Source organism: Podarcis liolepis, assembly GCF_965112155.1.
Source record: "Podarcis liolepis genome assembly, chromosome: 11".
In the NCBI taxonomy this organism is placed as follows: domain Eukaryota; kingdom Metazoa; phylum Chordata; class Lepidosauria; order Squamata; family Lacertidae; genus Podarcis; species Podarcis liolepis.
Window position 1 is genome coordinate 38,281,018 of NC_139565.1, and position 22,744 is coordinate 38,303,761.

Genomic DNA, 22,744 nt, shown 5'->3' on the forward strand with positions numbered 1-22,744 from the left:
AAGCAGGAATTCAGGGGTTATTTTCACTCATGGCTTATCAGGGCGCTTGGTAGCAATATCCTGTTAGGTAGAACCTACTCTCATTTTATAAATGTGGAATTAGGACCTTGCCCTAAATCCACCATACTAGTCTAGGCTGAAGCAAGGTACAGATAAACCTAACTTTCTCCACTGTAGGATATGAATTTATTCACAGCCATCTCTGGTAATACTGTAGCTCATACTAACACTCAATGAAGCCCTTTCTTCTACTAAATCGCCTTATTTTCTACAACTGCACTGGCATATGTAACTGGAATAAGATTACTACACATTTTGGTGGTTGTTTTTTCTTTGTCTAGAGCAGATACTGGGGAAACAAAGATTCATCCCTACCAAGACTTCCAATCTCTGCATCTGGGATTCCAGTCCCCAGGGCATTTCTAGCACAAGGTCTCATTCATCAGTACCATATGCCAAGTTCCCATATCCCACCTATTATATATTATTAACCAGTGAGTCTTTAACTTTTTTATTTTTTAAAAAAGCAAAGCAATAAAAATACATGGTTTTTAGAGTTTAACACTACACACATTTTACATGTTTACATTTACAAATTACGCTTTAATCCATATTGTGACTTTTGAGTTTTCACATTATTTGATCTTTTCAGACTTCATAGCAGCAGAAATATTCAATATCCCTGTTTCCACAGTAGTCAAAACACCAATTTTTTTGGTAACCCTGGGAAGAGAGAGGTAAGTTTAATGCACATCAGTTTGTCTTTCTTTTTCTTGTGTCTTACAGCAATAGTAAGATTGCTTGTGCCTAACCTATTTCAAACTTTTATCACAATTACATTGTTTTAGTGAGTGTCAAAATGTGGGCTAGCATATGGAGAACAAACTTTACTGTCCATTTCCATTTCAACTGTGGGTGGGTAGAGAAAGACTACTGCTTCAGCAAGTACAAAATCAAGCTAGCGGTGTCTCCAGTGTCCCTACTGTGTCTCCAATACAGTCTGCTTCCTGTCCATGATACTTCTCTGCTCTTCTCAGTTCTGTAACCATCTGCCAGCAAAGGTTATAGGTTTTGGGACTGGAACAGATAAGGAAGAATCTCTGGGCTTTTGCCAGGTTCTTGAAGCATCATTCATCTAAAAGTCTCATTTGAAAATAGCATAGCTGACGTCTTCCACTTAGACACCTGCCCATGTTAGGTGCACTGCACAAGGATTTGTCAAGCCTAGACTTCCCTGCTTACAATGGCAGAACAATTGTTGCATCTCAAGCAGATGTAAGAACACCTGATCTTCTAAATCATGCTTGACATATCATAAACACATTCTCTCCCTTTGGGGAACCAACAGTTGTTAGTGTTACATGCGTACTAACATTAAACCATGTTGTTGTTGTTGTTTAGTCGTTTAGTCGTGTCCGACTCTTTGTGACCCCATGGACTAGAGCACGCCAGGCACTCCTGTCTTCCACTGCCATTAAACCATAGTTTAAACCACTGCCATTAAACTTTCCACTTCCATTAAACCATAGTTAGTTTCAAAGGGAAAAAAATAAAATAGTTTCAAAGGGAAAAAATAAAAAATCAAGAAGATCTGTATCAAAATGAAGTGAAAGAATGCAAGACTGAGAATCTCTCCTGATCTCATAATGATTAGCTAGCCACACTCCCATCCCCCGAAATATTATTGCAATATTAAGTGCAAAAGTTGGTGTGAGCAACCCTACAACGTTGCAACCCTTTGGTTAGAATGGCTTAAGTCAGCTAGGGTATGCACACTGATGTTCTAGGCCAGTGTTTCTAGGCCCAGGCTAGCAAATTAGATGTTACATTGTGAAATAAATAAATATAAATTTTATACATTGCTTGACTGTAAAAAACCTCAAAGTAGTATACAAAAGATAGAATCGTAAAATCGGGTGGGGGGACCAATACTTTACAACATACAAGAAATTAAAATACTTAAAAAATATTAAAATTCACACCAGCTTTTCTGGGTAGGCATGACTAAAAATGTTTTTAGCAGGCAAAGGAAAGGATATAGTGAGAAATCATATCTGGACATATGATAAGTGTTTAAATTCTACACTTAACATTGGAAGAGACTATTTAAAAATGTTGCTACCTTGATCTATTCCATCCAGTCTTTTCCTTTTCAAATTTGGAGCTGGGTTTTGTTGCTCTTTCAAGACTTCTGCAGGGCAATTGGGTCTTGGCAACTGGCTTCCAGGTGTTGGCGCTGGCCGACTGCTAAAATACTTCTGTGTTAGTGCCTTCAAGAGAACAGAATGAGATAACAATAAAAAATGACACTACTGTATTTAGAAATGACACTATTTCTATAAAGAGCGTGAGGGGTGGCAGTGGCGATGGATAGTGTCTATGGTCACTGAGGCTGTCTATGGTTCCTCACAATATCAGTTCTGTGGAGGTTTCCCCCTGCAAGATTCTGTGTGCATGTGTGTGTTGTATTCTTACAAAGGACACTTTTTCTTAAATGTGGGCACAGCCAGGGCTGTGCATATACTATCATTCTGATTATTTTTGAAAGCAATACATGCTGAAAGTCAGAGGAATGCTGAATAAGATATACAGTGGTTGAAAGCAGAAATTCACTGACCCCTCTTCTCAAACTAGAATTATGCAAAATAGCAAATGCGAAATGGCTCAAGTTGTATAATTTAGTTTTTTGGCACATAATTTAGATTGCATATGCAATTTCTCAATTTCCCTACACCAGAGTGGGGTACACATAGCCCTGGGCTTAATGTTTTTTAGTTGTGAACTTTCTCCTATAATATAATCAATATTTGCCTGGTTTGTATCTGACTGGAACAAGTTTTCTGGTCACCTATATTTGTCCTCAAATAATTCTGTGTATTGCATCCAGGCAAACACACATTTTTATAGTGTTGTTAATGCTTAAATAAACTCCTTTTGGACGAAACAAATTGTATAGCACTAGAACATATGGACTGCATGTACATTCTGAATAAAAATTCTGCAGTCCTGACATCTCATCCAGCTACTTCCCTCTCTTCCCATGGTTTCCCAATTAATATTTGTGTTAGCAAATAGCTTTTGAACTGCAGCAAAAAATATTCAAGGATTAACTTTATGGGATATGCAGTAGACTGTAACATAAATGTAATAGGATCACCATCTTTAGCTTTGCTGTGCTTTGCCTTCAAATTATAGCCAAGTTATGGTAATTATGCACAACTAAAAAGTCTTACTTTGCTTTTTGATGTGGCTTGTAGTACTGAACAAGTTTCCACATCACTGGTCTGTACCAAGAAACACTTGCAATTAAGTAACCAGGGAAATTAAGACCAGAAGGAACATCCACAATGAATTACAGGTTCAAATAATAAAAAGGTACAAGCAATTAGAAACACATTTCTCATATGCAGCTCTCAATTCGTGGCTCAGGAAAGAGGGCTGCTTCAGCCCTTTGTTTCAGTAAGAGTTTTTAAAAAGCAACAAAGAGCTCAAAATACATGCCTCCCCAAGTTGCAAAAACTATGTACTTGGATTTAAGTCCCGCTTAATTTACTATGAAGTAAACTTGAATAGGTTCAGATAACTAGAATGATAAGACTGCTGTGGAAGATGTGCATTCTGCCACAGACACTCTGGGCCAATTGACATATTGGTTCTCATTGTGGGCCTCAGGTTCACAAGTGGTGAAGTTGCTGGCTTGGCACCCTGTTCCTCCTTTTTTGCTTGCTGTCTGAGCCATAGGGAACAACTTTCCTCCACCTCTCTTCTCCTCCAACTTTATACTATTACATTAGTGTCTCACATTGAATAGAAATGACCTGTAGAAAGAACTTTATGAACTGAAAGCAGAAATGCTGTATATACTTTTGTAACCCAAGAAAATATTTAATAAAAAGAAGTTTTTTTAAAAAAAGATTAAAGATCTTGGCCACTAAATATTGACAGGTCAAACAGGCTGCTGCTTCTTGCCCCCAACCAAAATATTCAGGCCCAGCTCACTCTCCCTTCCCCTTCTTACTGCTCAGTTGCTTTGAAGAAGAAGAAGAAGAGTTTGGATTTGATATCCCGCCTTTCACTCCCTTTAAGGAGTCTCAAAGCGGCTAACATTCTCCTTTCCCTTCCTCCCCCACAACACACACTCTGTGAGGTGAGTGGGGCAGCTGCATGTGGAGGAGCGGAGACGCGAACCCGGTTCCCCAGATTACATGACTACCGCTCTTAACCACTACACCACACTGGCTCTCTTTTCCAGGAGCAATGGGATTGGTGGCACTGGTCAAATGCCAAGGGTGGCTCTTCTCTTCCCCCCTGAAACTGGGTAAAGCTATTTGGTGAGCATCCCAGTCTGAATTCAGACTTTCAGAGCAGTCCTCTGACAGGTGTATTTTTCATCTCAAATGATGTAATCCATTTTTCTACTTCATGAAGCAGGTATCAGAACACAAATTGAAAGATCAGTTGACATCAGAAACAGAGCTGAAATAGATACAAACCTGTTTAGGAACTCACTGCTAAAATATCACAATAAAAATCTTTGGAGGTGCCCCTGGAAGAACTATACACTCCATTAAATAAAGCAATTCTGCTTGTGCAGAACTTATTTTTGCTAAATACTGACAGAAACAGTTTTAAGCTGATGGGTGGAAATTTAAATTTAAATACCTGAGTAGCTGTGACCCTGGTAGAAGGATTAAATGTAAATAAGCCTTGCAGCAGTTCTAGCAAATCATCACCAGCAGCACTGAAGATGTGATGAAGTGGCATTCCAGGGAAACTTTTAAAAGTCACATAATCTGGAAGATTGGTCATACCCTATTGAGGCGGGGGGGGGGAGGGGGAGGAGAAAGAAATATAGCACAGAGAAGTCAGCACCCACATAATGAATAGTTAAAAGTCATTAATGGTCCTCTCACCTGTAAACACACATTAAGTATAAAGCTAGTCAAACAGGCAAGGAAGTCAAAACAATCAAGTTTCCATCAATTCTCCCTGCCAGCTTTTGTTACAAGGTTGTTAACTCAAAAACTTACAGGCCACTGCTCCTCTGTTGGAGTACCCAAGGTTTCGAATATCTTTGAGAGTTGATCCAGGTCAGAGTCTCCTGGCAAAAATGGAACCTATAGAAAGATGAATACAGTGGCTTTCAAAATTGGTTTGTTCTGAGCTCCTACAAAAAAGAAATTCAGCCCTAAAATCTTTGAATTTTTCTGGTAAGCAAATGGCATTGGCTCAGTTTAAAGCAAACATGAGGGTTCCCAGAACAAAGATTGCATTTCCAGCACTCCTCCTACATGTAAAAGTGCCAGAAGATAAACCATTTGCACAAGAGTAGAATAAAATTTCATTTGACAGCTTTACTGAGAGCTTACCCTTAGAAGCAATTCAGCCAATATGCAGCCCACTGCCCACATATCCACGCCTACACCATACATTCTAGCACCAAACAGTAGCTCAGGAGCTCGATACCACCTGAAAAACAAATTAAGACATGCTGCATTTCCCTCCTCCATTTATGAGCTGTGCACAGTACCTTCAGTACAAACACTATCCTATTTTGTGCCTAAAGATTTACATCTTATCTTGTTCTTTCTGTAAGAAAATGGTGCAAATCTAATCTTTTTTTTCTCCAAAAAAGGTGACAAAGTAGCTGTTTAAGTTAGTACTGCACAATTTACTGGCATTCAAAAGTGGATGCAATAAATATTTGAAGGGGGTGTACATGGCCCTCCCCACTTTATCCTCACAACAAACCTGTGAGATAGGTTAGGTAGGATTACCTAACCTATCTTACTGGCCTAAACATGGGTAGGCAAACTAAGGCCTGGGGGCCGGATCCAGCCCAATCACATTCTAAATCTGGCCCGTGGACAGTCCAGGAATCAGCATTTTTTTTACATGAGTAGAATGTGTAGAAATGCATCTCTGGGTTATTTGTGGTGCATAGGAATTTGTTGTTTTGTTTTTTTCAAAATATAGTCTGGCTCCCCACAAGGTCCGAGAGACAGTGGACCGGCCCCCTGCTGAAAAAGTTTGCTGACCCCTGGCCTAGAATAACTGAGCTTCATGACACAGAGTGTGGTTTTTGAACCAGGGTCTTCCAGTCCTCATATGATACTCTAAACTCTGCAACACACTGGCAGTCTTATTCAAGTTCCTATCTTCATGAACACATAGTGATTGGGCAAGCAGATGAAATTGTCATATCAATAGGCCAGATGTGTTCCCTGAGGGATCTCTCTCTTACCTTGTTACTACTTGGTGTGTGTAAACTCTGTTCGGACTTCCAAAAGATTTTGCCAAACCAAAGTCAGCCAGTTTCAAAACTCCATTTTCATCTAGCAACAGGTTATTTGGTTTAAGATCCTTAAAGGAGAAACACACAAATAGGCAATCACTGAGAATACTTAAATATTTTGCTTTGTGATCAAAGGTTCACCTTAACCAGAAATATGCTTCTGAAAGCAGTGACAATATAGAACTGAGGCACTAGATAGAAACTACAATGGCTGATCAGACTATGGTAAATTAGACTGTGCCATTTATATCCATTTGTGCCTCTGATAATCAGAAGGCTTTGGAAGCTGGATTCATTTTTTAAAAAATGTTGCACGCAAATTGCCGATACCTATTAAAAGGTAAAATAGCCCAACTACTTATTCTGTCTTTTTTTATATACCAGTTTGAAACCTCAGATTTTGGGGCATTAAAAAAAAAATATCAAAAGGGACCAAGAAACATTTTGTTGTTGTTGTTAAGACTGAGATAATTTACATGGAGAATCACATTTCCATCTCAAACACCTTAATGGGAACCATTTCTCATTGTCTTAAAGGCTGTTCTTTTTGTTCCTAGAGTTCCTTACCCTATGAAGGATCCAGTGTTCATGTAAATATTCTAAACCTTGAAGTGTCATCAGCATGTACGCTTTGATGTGAGAAGGTGTCAACACAAGACTAGTATCCTTTATTATAACCTGTAAAATATATATCGCATTTTACAAATTGCAGAAGCTTAATGCTTTAAAAAAAACACCAGAAAAATTAGAGAGAAAGATCTGTTGAGGTACACAATGTCCCCAATAACAAAACATCAACTAGCAAGCCTTAGATAAATCGCTCTCTCTGACCCAGAAATGCTATAGAATTGATTATCATAATGTGATTGGTAATGCCCTCTTTCAGTATTTTCACTATCTACATTGTTAGACCTATATAAATAAAGTATTGATTATAGCAACTTCCTGTTCTGAACTCTGACCAAATTGTCCAAATTCTCTGTGAACTTTGTATCTAATATTCTTATGTTTTCTCACTAGTAATGAGAATTCCTTTAAGTGGGCGGCATCCTAAGCAATTACAATTATTTCCCTTCAAATGAAGTCTGTATTACTCTTTAGCTGCTGAAAATGTGTGTATGCCTGCTTTCTCTAGCAGATACACAAAACCTACCATATGAGTTATTTATGCATAAAACCTGTTATTCTGCTTATGTTAAAAAGTATTGATACAGCGCCACCTATCTGCACAACTCTTTGGAAAGTATGAGAGATGATCCCAACCCCAAGGGGTTTACAGTCTAAAAATAGATGCAAAGAAGAGGCATACTGTTCTGCCTTCTCTGTTGTTCTCTTCTACCACCCCCTTCCTCCATGTCCCTTCTCCAACTCTTACAACCCCAGGACTTTTGGTTTCAATATATAAACAAAGCAAAAGCTTAATCATCGGCCACAAAATTAAGTCAGTAGCCAGTTAATGGCAATCTTACCTCTAGATCAGTTTCCATAAAATCAAATACTAGACTAATGTTAGATTTGTGTCCAAATGCATCAAGAAGCTGGAAGAGAAATACACTCAAATTATTGGTGTGATAGTATGTCCTTAATCCAATGTGTGTGTGAACACTGGTCAAGGTATCCTCTCTAATGTGCCCTGGCAGGCTTACAGCACTCCAGGCAATGCAGAGTGACTGAGTCTCACCACCCTTTTAATTTCCTTAACTAGGTCTGCAAGGCTGTTTTGGGGCAAACCACACCCATCTTTCCCAGGCCTGAAGTCCTATGATACCATGCTCAGAAAAGTTCAAGCCATGTCTTGAAACTTCAACCCAATCCTGAAAAGGAAGAAAAATCAGAAGTGTACTCCTGATTCTTCCCTTGCAGCCAGTTTTCAGTACTTCTTGAATCTGGCACATTTTTGTGTTGCTTTTCATAGCAACAGAAACTCCTAATGCCTGGGAAAAGGATAGTTTATGAGTCTTCACATTTAGGCATGGCCAATCAGAGGGAAGTTCGAAGGGCAAGGGGAATTTGACCTGGGTCTCAGGTATAAAGAGGGCCTCAAATTTAAACACTTATTTTCCAAGGCCCTTTAAACTCTCATCTATCCATCTATCTATCTATCTATCTATCTATCTATCTATCTATCTAATCTGGGTGTTGCTGAGAGTTTGTTATACTGATTTTATTCTCTGCTTCACTTTTATTAGTTATTGTTTTGTTTCTTTCTTATTATAAACCAACCAGAGGACTTTGTTATTGGATAGTATTTAAATATTGTTAATACAGAAATATTCCCTTCAAACAGCACTTTGTACTTACCCCTATAATATTTGGATGGCTAAGCTCCTGCAGTAGCTTTATTTCTCTAAGGGCTGTTCTGTTTATACCTGAATTGAAATAAGAATCATGACAATAACAATAGAACTGTACCCTCAATAGTGTATGAATTTGGTGGTACTAGTGGCTCAAAGTAATCCTGGGTGATAGGGAGCAGCGATTGGTACTTTTGCCACAATTATTTATGCGACATACCTGCTAGTTTTATGCCTATGAGGTTAGAGATTCAAATCCTGAAGTCACCTAGCTCAGGTGAGCGGGTCTCTGTACCTTGGGAATAATGTTCATGAAGACTAAGCATAACATTTTGTGGACAAGAGGCTGCTACTATTTTATTTCAAATTGGTGAATATTTCTGGTAAGATTCAAGCTCCAGAACACAGCTTCAAATATTCTAGGCAATGAATGTATTTCGGAACAATGTAATTCCTATTCCCTCACATCCTGAATGAAGAAGATGCTCAGTTTGTTGTAGTTAAAACAAAATTTAGGTGCTTTTTCAGATGTCATAAAACTTTCCCTCAAATGTCAGTGTTTCTATACTAGGGAGGAAGCAATGGCATGGGCAAAAGGAGAGGCTAATTCACATCTTTCTTGCTTCAACAATAGATAAGCAAGAACTTACATTGGATCAGGTCCAAGGTATTTTAGTCACTGTTCTTCACTATGTCGCCCAGCATCACCCAAACGACTTAGTATGCTCTAACAGTTTAGTATGTCTAAACAGATTGTTTTCCAACATGTGGGTTGGGGTATGCCTTGGTCCCTTGATTTCCGTGGATATGCAGGTGGTAGGAATGAAGAGGACTGCCTTGCTAGAAGCAGTTGATTTGCCAGATGCAACTCTTCCTGAAAAGATGGAACTAAGCTTCTGTTATCAATGCCCTACTTACTACTAGGCAGGACTACTTCAATGTTCTCTACATGGGGCTGCCTTTAAACAATGTCTAGACACTTGGACTAGTGTAGAATGCTGCTGCTAGACTACTGTCTGCCATTTGAAGATTGTAGTCATGTTCCAATCTTATTTCATTTCAACATTTACTTACAGGCTCAATTTAAAGTGCTGGTAGTCACCATTGAAGTTCTAAACAGCTTGGTACCAGGTTATTTTAGGACCCACCTGCTCACATGTGAAACTGTCCAGCCTCTGAGATAACTCCTGGAAGCCACACTTTCTGCTCCATCCATACATGAAATCAGGTGGATGTGAATAAGAGAAAGGGGCTTTTCAGCAGTAGTGCTGTGACTGTGGAACTATCTCTTGGCATTGCCATTCTCTTCTTGTTTATCAAATGACTGTAAGCACTTAAAAAATAGGCTAGCTTTTAAACAGTAACATACTTCCAAGATGCCCTACATGAAATCTTAGCACTGGTATCTAAAAGTTTTTACAAATGATATTTTATATTGAGGTTGCTTTGTTCTTGTAATGATGTACTATTTTACTATACTGGGCTCTCTTGGGAGGAAGGATAAACTATAAATTAAACAAATAACTAAATATTTTAATTGTAAAATACTTTAGTTGTTGTTTTAATAAAAGGACAGAATATAATTAATAAATTAAACTGAATATAAGCTTGCTTAACTGATGGAATGCACAATTCACATAAAGCAGTACATTCTACTTGAAATTAGTGATACAGAACAGGAAAATTTCTAGGGCTTTAATTTTACGTTGAAAAAGTTCCACTTCATAAGTTCATTAGAAACAATGAACAGATGCCAATTACAAATGTAGTATTAGGCAAGCTTGGCAGTTTTTCCTTTTCCCCCCTTTAGATCTGTTGACTAACTACAGGTAAAATAAGCATGTTAAATTGGATCACTCACTAGGATATCAGAAGAAGAAGAAGAAGAGTTTGGATTTGATATCCCGCCTTTCACTCCCCTTCAGGAGTCTCAAAGCGGCTAACATTCTCCTTTCCCTTCCTCCCCCACAACAAACACTCTGTGAGGTGAGTGGGGCTGAGAGACTTCACAGAAGTGTGACTGGCCCAAGGTCACCCAGCAGCTGCATGTGGAGGAGCGGAGACACGAACCCGGTTTCCCAGATTATGTGACTACCGCTCTTAACCACTACACCACACTGGCTCTCCATTTTTTTTTTATCAGAATTTTTTTCAATTCAAAATTTTCTAGAAAAATCATGTCCCTGCTTAAAATTATGTCCACGGATAAAAATAAAACAAGAACACTAAAGGGGAAAATTGTGAATGTTTTCTATCTAAATCACCAAAGGACCAGTGGAGTATGGATATTATGCCACTGGTCTACTTCAAAACAAAGAATTACATGGATCTCATTTGTTATCTCTTCCACTCAAAATTGAAAAGAACAGCAAGTCATTTACCAGCATGGTAGCAAAAGTCTAGCATATGCAAAATAGTTCATTTATATATGTGTATTTCAAAAAAACTTACCATCTTTAGCTTCTGATCTATGCCCAAGTTTGATCTAAAATAAGAAAATGGTTTAATTAAGACAATATTTCTCATTACCAAAGGCACGTCAAAGGCTACGGTCTGTTGTTCTATAAGTATCTAAACTGACTGACAGCTCAGTCTATGTATTTTTACTTGGAAGTAATTTCTGAGAGATTTATTTAAGTGTGCTTAGACTGCAGCTTTTACTTGCTCTAGGTTACTAAAGCTCTGCACAATTACATAAAACATGGTCAGACAAAATGCATGGTCAGAACCCAGAAGCTAAAGCTGTTTCTCTTTACTTCTCCAGTGGCAGTAGGCAGGCTGCCCACCACCACCTGGAGTGGTGAAGAGAAGCGGTGGCAACAAAAGCTCACAATAATTTTGTGAGATTTCACTGGAAGCTCCTGCTGCACCTTCTTGTTTCTCCAGTAGCAGCAGGGGTAAGCGAAGCACCTGCAGGGACATTACTGCTTAGGATTCCACTGCCTGCGTTGACTGCCTCAGTCAGCCTCATGGGCAGACCAGCCCTGGTTAATGCAATTGAATATATCAATGCACAATTTATGAGTTGCTTAATAAATAAATAAAAATATCGTCAATGTGGCTAGGATTCCAAGCTATGGTCAGCACAAATCATGGTTTGGGTATGCTGTCAGGTTAATAAAGCTAACTCACCTTTTTAATAGCAACAATTTGATTTGTATTCTTGTCTCTTGCTTTATAAACTGTAGCAAACTAAAGAGAAAAAGAGAACATCTTAAAAATCAGTTTTCTAATTATATAGCGGCAGCCTTGCTTTTTGTTTAGAAAGTGTTTTGTCTTCTTTTCTATAAAGTATCTTGAGGCATGCTATAATAAATACAAATGATCACAATAAAAACAGTAAAAATGTTGAACAATGTTGAACACCTTTAACTCATTAAATGCTATGCATTCCTTTTAATGTCACTCTCAGCTGGTCAGTACTAGCAACTAAGGGAAAGAGATACAGCATAATTACAGAATCCTAGAATTCTAGAATTGGAAGGACCACTAGGGTCATCTGGTCCAACCCCCAGCAAAGCTGTTTCAAACATCAGTACAAACCTCAAAGTACATAAATGTGAGAATGCCGCATGTAAGAATGTCACATATGACAATCTACCCACATAATGAACATTATCCTATACAGGAAGGCTTTCTACGAAGCAGGAAAGTATTACATTGTTATATCCCTATTAAGAAGGAAGTTCAGTGGCTGCACTACAGGGTTTGATTTCCCAATTTCATTTCAAATATAATTTTGTATATAGAGGAGCAGGCAGGACCTAGACAGCCAGCTCCAGCAGCCGGTAACATCAGCACCCAAAAAAAATCAGACACTACTTTTGAGTCTCTCTCCCCATCATTATCTTCTCGCTCCAGCTAGTTGCAAAATGCAGACCTCCTACTTCCTTGTTGGTTACTTTGCAACTGTCCACTGTTTCTCTAGTCACCAACCTTCAAACTCCATTTTGGAAAAGTTTACTAACCAGATGGTCAAGCAACAGCTTTAAACAGAGATATCAGTGATGCTATTTTCTGGCTAAAGTATGAAAAGGTACAAACCTTGCCCCTCAAAAAATTATTCTCCATTGTAAGTCAGGTTTGACCATTGGGTAACAACTGGGTGGCTAGGAAAACACTTTTCTCTGTCCAAAGCTGGATGAGAAAAAGGTCTGGCTGTAAGTAGATTTGATCAGAGCAACAAACTGCTTACACAAGCATATCTAACAGGTTCTTTTTAACAGATCATTTTGCTGCTGCCCTAAGCCTTCATGACATCAAAGGACAGATCAAAGTCAATTTTGGGAGCAGCCTGTCAACTACCCATTCCTTTATCTTTTGTGAACAGCCAATATTTCTAGGTGCTAAGCCATTGACTCCACATTGAAAATGCTTTGACAGAGGCTTCTCATGGAACAGATATTTTTCTTTCGAAAGTGCCATCTTCAGTCAAGCAGGTGCTTTAGGTTTCTGAAATACAAACCTGGGAAACTGGAATGAGCAAACAGCCTTCAAGTCTCTGGGGGAAAAAATGCCTATTGCCCAGCTCCAGATGCTTTCCACAACCTATAATACAAATACACCTATGGCACTACCCCAGCCATGTATACTCAGAAGTAACCTCTCTTAAATTAAATGGGGCTTATTCCCAGGTAAGTGGAGTTAGACTTGCAACTTTATATATTAGGAGGGAGAGGGGGCGGCTTTTCATAGTTTCTCTGCTCTCAAGGTTTTTTGGAGAGGGGATTCTCCGTGACTGCCCCCAAACTGTGGAATCTCCTTCCCTCTGCAGAGGTGCTTAATGCAGCTTTCATTTTATGCTAAAACTGCACCTTTTAACCTGGCCTTTGATAGGCGAGACCTTTATTTTCCTATTTAAACTGTATTCTGGGCGCTGCGTTAGACATCGGTTTCACTTTATTTTTAACTGCATCACTGTCCTCTGGGGCCTTTATGGCGAAGGGCAAGTGGGGTTTGGGGTGGAAATACTGTTTTATTATTATCAAAGAGCGAAAGTTTGCGTGTCGTCGATCTCAAAAAAGGTGAACTCTGCGCAGGCGACGGCTTAAGTAGGTGGCATTGAAGGCGACGCCGTTATTCGGAGGGAGCAACGAGGGGCGTCCGCAGCTCCCGCCCCGGCTAACCCTGAAAACTACCTCAGGCGGTGCCTCTCCTTCGCCTCCTCCGGAGCCCTACGGAAGCTGCTGCTGCCGGCCGTTACCCCTCCCCTCAGCCGAGTCCGGCTTACCTGCCCTTCGCCCAGGAAGGCCAACTTCTCGTAGCGCTTCGCACGCGCGCGGGCGTCCATCCCGACCAAGCGCGATTTAAAAACCGTCAAGTTTACGACGCCTCCAGGAAACCAGCGCGACTCCGGCTCCTCCCCCTCTCCCGTACACCACCGGCCTTCCCACCGCGTCCTACGCATGCGCCACGCACGCGGGCAAACGACGCTTCCCCCCACCTCCGAGGTTTCCGCCGGTCGTGACAGCAGCCTCTCAACACAGAGATAGGAAAGGATAGACGAGCAAGCAAAGTCCCTCATAGAGCTGTTACGAGGATAGAAAAATCCGTGGTTTTCTTCTCGGGTCGCAACTTCTCCGCCCACCCAGGAGTGCTAGTGAGGGCTGTCCATTAAAAAAACAGAGGGGAGAAATTCTGGGTTTCGACATAACTGATTATTGGGAAGCTGCAAGTTTGTTCGTGCCTCGCCCGCCTAATGAAAGGTAGCGGCAGAGAAACCCTCTGCCTTGATTTTTAGTCTGTTTTGTACACGTTTAAAAGCACCTTGCCAGTGAACTCCAGTATCCCCATATTGTAAGTGTGCCCCTGGGGTGGGGAGGGGCACTGGGGAATACCAGCTGGTGACAGACCAGAACTGTATTCCATTGTTAATATTGCTGGGAGGTGGGGGGTTTGCTAGTCAAAAGCACCCTTCAGATTGCAGCAGGGCCAGTGCTACCATTGGGCAGAGAAGCAGTTGCATCAGCAGTCAGACCTTATCAGTTGGATGTACAACTGTGCATATCATATTATCAGCCCTTTGACTTGGTGAGCTGGCCTGATGCCCTCAGAAGTGGTAGGGTGTGTGCTGTTTTATCGTAACAAGTAATGTGAAAAGTTTTTTGGGGGGGAACCCTGTTAACTCATCTCATTGCTTCTGTGAGAGCCCTCTGCTGCCCTTACACATCATGCTAAAGTCTAAATTCCTGTTTCCCAGCTGTCACTGCCACCCCAAAAGAGAGGGGTAGGGAAGCTTGTTGTTAAGCAGTGTTAGTCTTGCAACAAAAACAAGTGTTGTGGCACTTTAAACAGAGGTGGAGAACCTGTGGCCCACAAGGTATTGTTACTCCCATTGGCCATGCTGACCAAGGCTGGTGGGAGCTGAAGTCGAACTCAACACCTGGAGAGGCACAGGTTCTCATGCCTGCTTGAAAAATGAGTATTTAACATGGTATCAGCTTTCATGGACCACAATCCACTGCACTGGATCATATATAAATTGCAATCACAAGTTGGCAAGTGTATGCACATAGTTTAGTGAAAACTATAGGGGAGTGAGCAAACTCCAGTGAACCTCAACCACTTTGCTCAAGCAGCTCCCTCTTTTCAAGTTCCCAAGTGCCAAGGCAGCCACTACACCTGACTAGAGCAGTAAAGGTAACATAATAAATGCATGTTTGTTTGCACACAAATGAATCAGAGAAAATATAAATGCAGCACAATGTGATACAAGTTTATTTACTCAGAAGCAAATTCCAAAAAAAAGTAGGCATGCACATCCTGATTGTTTTGTTGTTGTTGTTGTTTGGACTTTCCAAACAAAAGATGCATTTATTACTCTATTTATTTTCAGGATTTATACCCTGTGGCTTTTGATTTAAGGCCACTTTGTAGATAAACTAAAGAGCAAAATAAGCACTTCAAAATTAACAGTTGCAGCTTTATTTGTAATCAACCCATCACATTTAGAAGATTCCACAATTTGATGTAGGTTGGAGCAGAACCCATTTTGTTCAAACGGAAATGTCATTTCATGATGACTAGGGAATCAAAAGGGAAGCAGATATCCTGCTACAATGTGGATGCGACCAGCATTTTATTTGCAAGGCGTGTTTATTGCCTTCCTTGGCAGATTTCATTCATGCATTTATTTTTAAGAAGTGCTATAGTTCAGTGGTAGCACATATGCTTTGCATTTTAAAAAAGTTCCAGATTCAGTGTCTGGAAGCTGTATGCAATAGATGGGAAACCTCTTTACAATGAAATTTATACATAAATGGATCTCCCTATACTTCCAACACTTTCCACTTATAGAATTCTCACTTAAGAACACAGCTTTATCAATCCCTGCCCCTCTCCCCGCCCCCACTCAGAAACCATTTCCAGTGATCCTTGCAAACTTGGAAAAAAAGTTCCAGGCCTCAACTCTAACTGATGTTAGTAGCTTGAACTTATATTTCTAAAGCACAAAGATGAGCAGGAGCAAGGTCAGGACGACATGGGTGCAGCAGGAGTGTCAGATTGATTGTAATGCTCCCAGCCATATAACTGGGTAGGCCTGACGTTACTATAGATAAGCAACAGTGACACTGGTGTTGGGAGGGTATCTCTGGCTACTACTATGTGTACTGATAGATGCCTCATTTCATTAAAATAAATGGGCACCTGAGCCTTCAGAAGATCCTCATTTCACATCACAACTGATGAGGAGCACAGGAACCAAGTCCATTTTGAGACCAGAGGATCGTATCAATACTAAACTTGATTGATGAGTAGATGGTGCAAACATTTTAATTTCTTATTCTTTTGAGATTTCAAAAGAAAAACCTCTAGTCGTTAGTATAACTTAGAGATACATTTTAAAACGAGTTCCTGCATATTTGGACTACATTTCATTTGACAAGCAGGCTGAGTGAGAGTAGTACCTACAAGTGGAATTGTCAAGAATGGAGGCCTGTATTTCCTTCCAAAAGAGAAGGCAGATAAGTTTGCAATAATATGTAACTGATGTTTAATAAATACAATTCATCCACTAACACCTGCAAGTTCTGTCTTGATACTGTCTCTTACATCCCCCACCCTTTAAAAAAACTCTCCCAAAGGACATGATTGATGCTGTTGGAGAGAAGAAACAAATATTGCTTTCCTTCATGCCAGACAGGCATTACATGAACAGTGAAAACACCACGAGATTTTGCTGTTCTTCCTTAGTGTATCAACAACAGCTACAAAGGAGATAACAAAACCATTATTGCTAAGTAGAACAAATAAAATAAAATTTTAATTGTAGAGTTGTATAAAGTGGAGTCGCAATTACTCAAAACAGAATGGTCTTCTGTTCTAGGACACCGCCACTTTCTGAAGAAGCATTTACCTTCTCATCCCTCATGAAATACCTTTAACAAAGCTATTTGCTTTTAGACTTTTATAACATTCAGAGAGTGAGGAAGGCCTTTGTTGTGAATATAAGAGTTTGTTGTACACCAGTAGCTAACCGGAGTCTTGTGCGTTATTCTGGACCTCCACGCTGTAAGAAAAAATATTGGTTATTTATCTTTCAACAGAAAGAAAAATCAATTCTTGCACTGATATCATTTGCATTTGGATAAAGTGACTGATGTCTAACTTTATAGGGATATACAGAATAACAGCAAGCCACGCATATTTTTTCTGTTGCCATTTGGACTTTTCTGTAGTGTGCTATATCCCACTTCCTATTTACGGGTCCAGTAAATTAACTGCCTGCCTGTATTTCTGTATTTCTCAAAGCAATATCAATTTGAGTCCCTTGGGCCCAACCCACAGTTGTGCACTAAGTGTCCTCCCCCAAACACTGCAATCTTGAACATGAAACTATTTCATGTAATCCTGGAGTGTCATGTGGGATTTGGAGTAAAGTGTCATCAAAATGTGGATGACACCCATTGCTATTTCTCCTTTTTGTCCAAGCAAAGCAGCGAATGTTCCGAACAGCCATTTTAAGATAGGTGGTGGGAACACTTGGCTTTCCAGACATTGCTAAATTACAACTTCATCGTTCTGGGTGATGTGCTGGGATTCATGAGAGTTGTAGTTCAGCGACACCTGGAAGGATAAAGGTTCTCCACACCTGCACAGGTAGCGAACCCAGGTTGAAACCAATGGAGGAAGTAAGGAGCCAAGTTATGGATTGGTTACAGTACCATCAATTATATGATTTGTTTAAAACAGATTAAAAATGGATTTTGGACCAAAGCTCACAGTTTGAAAGAGTGTTGCTATGGAATTAGGATAAATTATTGTCTAAAATGTATAACATTGCTAGAATAGAAAACAAACAATGAGCTAGTTAAAGTTTCTATGGCACACTGGGCAATGGATATAGGGCATAACAGATTTAAACCTCTGGGAGAAACTCTGGAAGAATGATTTCCAATTCTCTGCATATTATACATTGAAAGAGAATTATATGAAAATGATTCATAGATGGTATTTAACTCTGAGTAGGTTGGCTAATATGTATAAAGCAAAATCAGATATGTGCTGGAAATGTAAATAAATTGAAGGAACCTTTTTTCATATGTAATGGATGTGTAACAAGGTTAAGGAATAGTGGGAAATGATTTTCAATGAGTTGAAAAGAATGTTTAAAACAACTTTCCCAAAAAGACCTGAAGCATTTTTGTTAGGAATAGTTTGGACTGACGTTCCCAGATATCAGAGAAATCTATTAATGTATGCAACAACGGGGGCTTGAGTTTTGTTATTTCAAAGATGGAAAGTGAGGCAGGTCCCTAATAAGGAAGATTGGCAACTTAAGATGATAGAATTTTCAGGTTTAACTTATAGATTACAAGAGCAAGAAGAATTTTTATTTAGAGAGGAGTGGAATTTTTTTTGCTGATTCTTTAGAAAATAACTGTGTACAACTGAAAATGGTGGCAGCATTAAGATAAACTCAACAGTGTGATTAATAATTGAATGATGTAAATTGGAGAATTGACTAAAATGGTTATAGTAAAATACGCAGAAATGAGAGATAAGTAAAATGAACCATGGAAGGAGAAGATGGTATGTCAACTGATATATGGTATTGTATTAAATGTTTATTTTGAAATGTACAATTTGGAAATTTAATAAAAATTATAAATAATAATAAAAAGGTTTCCACACCTGCAGTAATGTGATGGGTGGGCACTAATAAACTGGAGCTGAATAAAGATAAGATACCTAGTAGTATCTTATCTGACGTTGAATATGCTATCTTGTACTGTATGGGGTTGCACTCCTACAGGGATATTAGATGTAGAAGCTAGGGATACTGCATACTGAGATTGTTTTCATAGCGCTAAGTACCTTTATGCCAGCTACTCACTCTCCTACACAAGTTGCCCATGCTTTAGTAACACAAAGGGCTGATTACTATAACACATTATATATGGAGCTGCCTCTGAAAATTTAAACTGGTTCAGACTACTGCAGCAGCTAGGTTGCAGATCATGGCTTGTTATGCAAGCATACACCTGCTCTAAAGATCAACAATGGCTTTCAGGTTGTTCCTGGGAACAATGCAAACTGCTGTTTTTAATATTTAAAGCCAGGCTGTCTAAGAGCAGGCTTCCACAATGTTTCACCCACTTCCCTATCAACTGGCCTGGAAACTGATCATCATAGTCACAACACAGAAAACATTAAAACATGTTTTTTGTGTGTTGGAAGCTGCCCAGAGTGGCTGGGGCAACCCAGTCAGATGGGCAGGGTACAAATAATAGATAATGATTATGATAATTGTGATATACAGTATCTACAGGAACAGAAACACCAGGCCTCTGAATACCAGTTGCTGAAAAACAATAATGAAAAAGAGCTATTGGCAACAGGTCCTTCTTGTGGACTATCCATAGGTCTCTAGTCTGATCCAGCAGTTTTTGTGTTTTTATCATCAGAAACTTTCTCTAGGTGCCCCAATTGGTGAAGTTTAGAAAAGGTTAGGAGAGAGGGGTCCCTTTCTGCAGTTGCACCCCATCTGTGGAACTTCATCCCAAGAAAGATACACCTGGCGACCTAATTTTTTCTAGGCACTAGGCTGTCTTATTATCCAGGTTTTGACAGTTTGGTTTTTCACCTAATGCTTATTTTATTGTTTGGCTATGAGGCTGTTGGAACCATTTCAATGCTGTTTATTGTTTTATCAACACAGCACTAGATTGCAGACATTCCCATTGACTGCCCTGGGCTTTTATTTTGGAACTGTTTAAACTATTTCATTTAAAGGCCACCTTGTGTCCAATTTATAAAAGAAAGGCAACATAATAGATATTTCAGTAAAACAAATGCAAAGAATAAATTATGTAGGCAACCTCTGGGACCTTACTTGGATATACTCCATCTCTTCCACCGACATGGGTTTCCTTCTATATTTTTGAGGTAACGTTTTTACTAATTCTGAAGTGTCAGGTGTGCCTTGAATTCTACTGGAGAATGAAATATTTGTAGATGATGATGGCCCACCTCCTGCAGAGAGTTGTGAGGCTGAACCATGAGGCAGAGGCACTCTTGACTGTAGAGGCTCCTGTACTGAAGGAACAAGAGACAAGTTCTAAACCATTTACTTTAGCAAAAATATTCAGGAAACCCTAGATCATAAAGCATTCAGAGTAATAGCCATGTTATTCTGCTGCAGAAAAAACAACAAAAATAACATTTTTAAGTGAAAAGGGGAATTTTGGAATGGTATGTTCAAAGATACAGCAAATGTCAGTTAACACCAATTTCCAGTCTAAGCAAAAGAAATATGATGACTAAGGCTGCAATCCTATGCACTCTTACATGGAAGTAGGTCACATGGAATCCAATAAAGCATACTTATAAATACACAAGCCTGGGATTAAACTCTTTCTAAACATTACTAGATAAAATTAACATACATTTACAAAAAGTGATACTTACTTATAGGTTTGGGAGTACTTCTTCTGTCTGGAAACTTAATTAAGGGTGTATGTGGCTTCACTACCTAGAGTAAAACAGGTAAATGGAAGGCAATGTAAGATAACTAGGACAGCAATTCAATATACATATTCACATTTTCTTGCAAAGAAAAGGTGTAATCCACCAAGCACTGTTGCTAAATGGCATGTTAGTGGGGAGCCCAACCCAACTCCTTTTGGAACAGAACATTGGCAACAGCAATGGCTTCTGAGTAGAATGGGATACAATGCAAACTGGCTTGCTTGGGAGCAAAATACAAAGACATTTGAAGAGTTCAACTTCTATATTTGAAATGTTGGAGCAGTTGAAGAACAAAACCTATCATGTAAACTCTAGAAACACTACTCACTTATTCATTCACAATCTAATGCTATCCAAAGACAAATGAAACATAGCTGGTGGACTATTGTACTACACGAGGCAGCAGGTTTATCTGCATGGATAGTTAACAAGCACTAAGTACAAGGTTCAGTAGTCATACTTGAATTAATTGCACAGATTTCTCCAGAAGAGTTTCTTTATCCATTATTATTTCTATTGCAGAGAAGAAAGGGTTTTTTGTTCTGTTTAGTGTTTACCTAAGGGGTGGTCAGGAAGTATATCACTTGCTATCCTCATAGAATGTTGCTCACAAGTGGCAATCTATAGCTGCTGTGATGTCTGAAATGTAAATCATTGTGGCTAATGACAACACATTTTGCATCAAGTCTAGTTTGGCACAACTTGTGGCAGCGAATTCACTAAGTTAATGAATGCTTTGTGCACAGTGTGTGTGTGTGTGTGTGTGTGTGTATGGCTATTCCAGTTTTACTGCCAAAGATCAATTCCATGGGAAGACCCGAGTTCCAATATTATGAAAGAGGAAGAAAAAGTTATTCCGCACTCCAAACAATGCCTTTCCCTATACACCTTTTGCTTTTCCACCCTAAACGTAGGATGTACGTTTAAGTAAGGTGCTCTAGCCACCTTACTGCTAAAGGTCAGGAAACTGCCAGTTATTTTGGTTATTATCACCATCCCACTCGCTGTGCCAAGCACTAAAAACGGACTGAGCCACTTCTCTCCAAGTCACCAAACCAGCCAGAAATCTTTTAAGGCATTGCCTGTGAGCAAAAACGGGGTCAAACTGCTCGTCAACATGTCCAGTCCAACAGTTTATTTTCATTTGTGGTGTTTTTTTCAAGTGCCTCTCCCTCTTTTGCCAGGGGAACTGCAAACGCTGATATTTCACTCAACTCTTATTTATAGTTGAAAGGCTTGTCATTGACACGAGGGCTGAGACTTCCTAGAGAGACTTAATCCGGAGTCAGCTTTGCAGGGCACAGAAGGATCTAATCCCGAGGCGATGAGGAAGATGATGGTGCATCGTAGGACAGCATTGCGACCCTGTTGCTTTGAGTTGGGACCCTCGGGGGCAAAGGCGGAGGACAGGCGAAGCGACCGGGAAAGGCTGCCCAACAAACCTCTGCCTCTTCCTTCCGAAGCCGACAAGGTGGCGAGGCCCCAGCTTTCTCGACTTCCTCTCCCGGTCGGCAGGCAGCGCATCCCCCCTCGACCGCCTTCCCTCCTGCGCTTTCTCCCCCTGCCCGCCCAAGGGCACCGGCCTCCGCTAGTCCCACGGGGCGAGGGACCCGCTTCCCCGCCGCCGGCCGCCGAAGCCTGGCCCAGAGGTGCGAGGCCCGGCCGTGCGCCAAGCCGGAGCGGGGTCTCCTGCGGCAGAAACGCCTTAAAGGACTTACCTGAACGACCCTACTGGCGGCCGCCATCTTGCTGCCCATGGTGACCGCCCGCCCGGCCGGCCTAGGCAGGGGAAAGTGCGCGCCGACGGGGGCCGGGGCTTCGAGGAGGAGCGGGCGGCGGCCTAGCGAAGCGCCGCCCACGGGAGGGGCCTTGGCCGCGACGCTCAGCGCACGCAGCGGATCCGGAGAAAGAAAAGAGGCCGGGCGTCACAAGCCGCGTTACTGAACTGCTCAGAGTTCAAGCGGACAAGCATGGGCAGGCCCCTGACACTCGCTTTGTCTCATTTTGTCCTTAATAGTCGAGGAAAAAAATAAGCATAAAGTCCCAACTGGGACAGGGAGAGTGTGTTTTGTTCTGCATTTCCATTGATTTCATTAGTGCAAGGCAAGCTATTCTCTAGAAAGGATGGTCTTCTGCAGGCTTCCTCAAACTCGGCCCTTCAGCTGTTTTGAAACTACAATTCCCA

The 22,744-nt window shown here is 40.4% G+C and overlaps 1 protein-coding gene across 2 annotated transcripts; it reads right to left on the reverse strand.

The window, feature by feature from the left end:
• Positions 1–495: 495 nt before the first annotated feature.
• Positions 496–22,503, reverse strand: CDK7 (cyclin dependent kinase 7). 2 transcript variants are annotated; one of them, XM_083465431.1, is made up of 14 exons: positions 22,278–22,503; positions 20,500–20,563; positions 19,925–20,127; positions 11,722–11,781; positions 11,041–11,074; positions 8,597–8,664; positions 7,765–7,833; positions 6,863–6,973; positions 6,245–6,363; positions 5,370–5,469; positions 5,031–5,117; positions 4,663–4,812; positions 2,123–2,270; positions 496–723 (listed from the first exon to the last, which is right to left on the reverse strand). In XM_083465431.1, the coding sequence occupies exons 1-14, from the start codon at positions 22,314–22,316 to the stop codon at positions 698–700; spliced, it is 1,278 nt and encodes a 425-aa protein (XP_083321557.1). In that variant the 5' UTR covers positions 22,317–22,503; the 3' UTR covers positions 496–697. The 2 variants fall into 2 exon arrangements, with proteins under 2 accessions (XP_083321557.1, XP_083321556.1); XM_083465430.1 differs by lacking the exons at positions 19,925–20,127; positions 20,500–20,563; positions 22,278–22,503 and adding an exon at positions 13,820–14,011.
• Between the last annotated feature and the right edge of the window lie 241 nt (positions 22,504–22,744).

Coding starts and splice junctions, on each gene's coding strand:
- CDK7 (XM_083465431.1), bottom strand. CDS start 22,316: ATGGGCAGCAAGATGGCGGCCGCCAGTAGGGTCGTTCAG. Junction 6,364..6,862: donor AACACTGGATCCTTCATAGG/GTAAGGAACTCT, acceptor TTCTCCTTTAAG/GATCTTAAACCAAATAACCT. Junction 4,813..5,030: donor CAACAGAGGAGCAGTGGCCT/GTAAGTTTTTGA, acceptor CCGCCTCAATAG/GGTATGACCAATCTTCCAGA.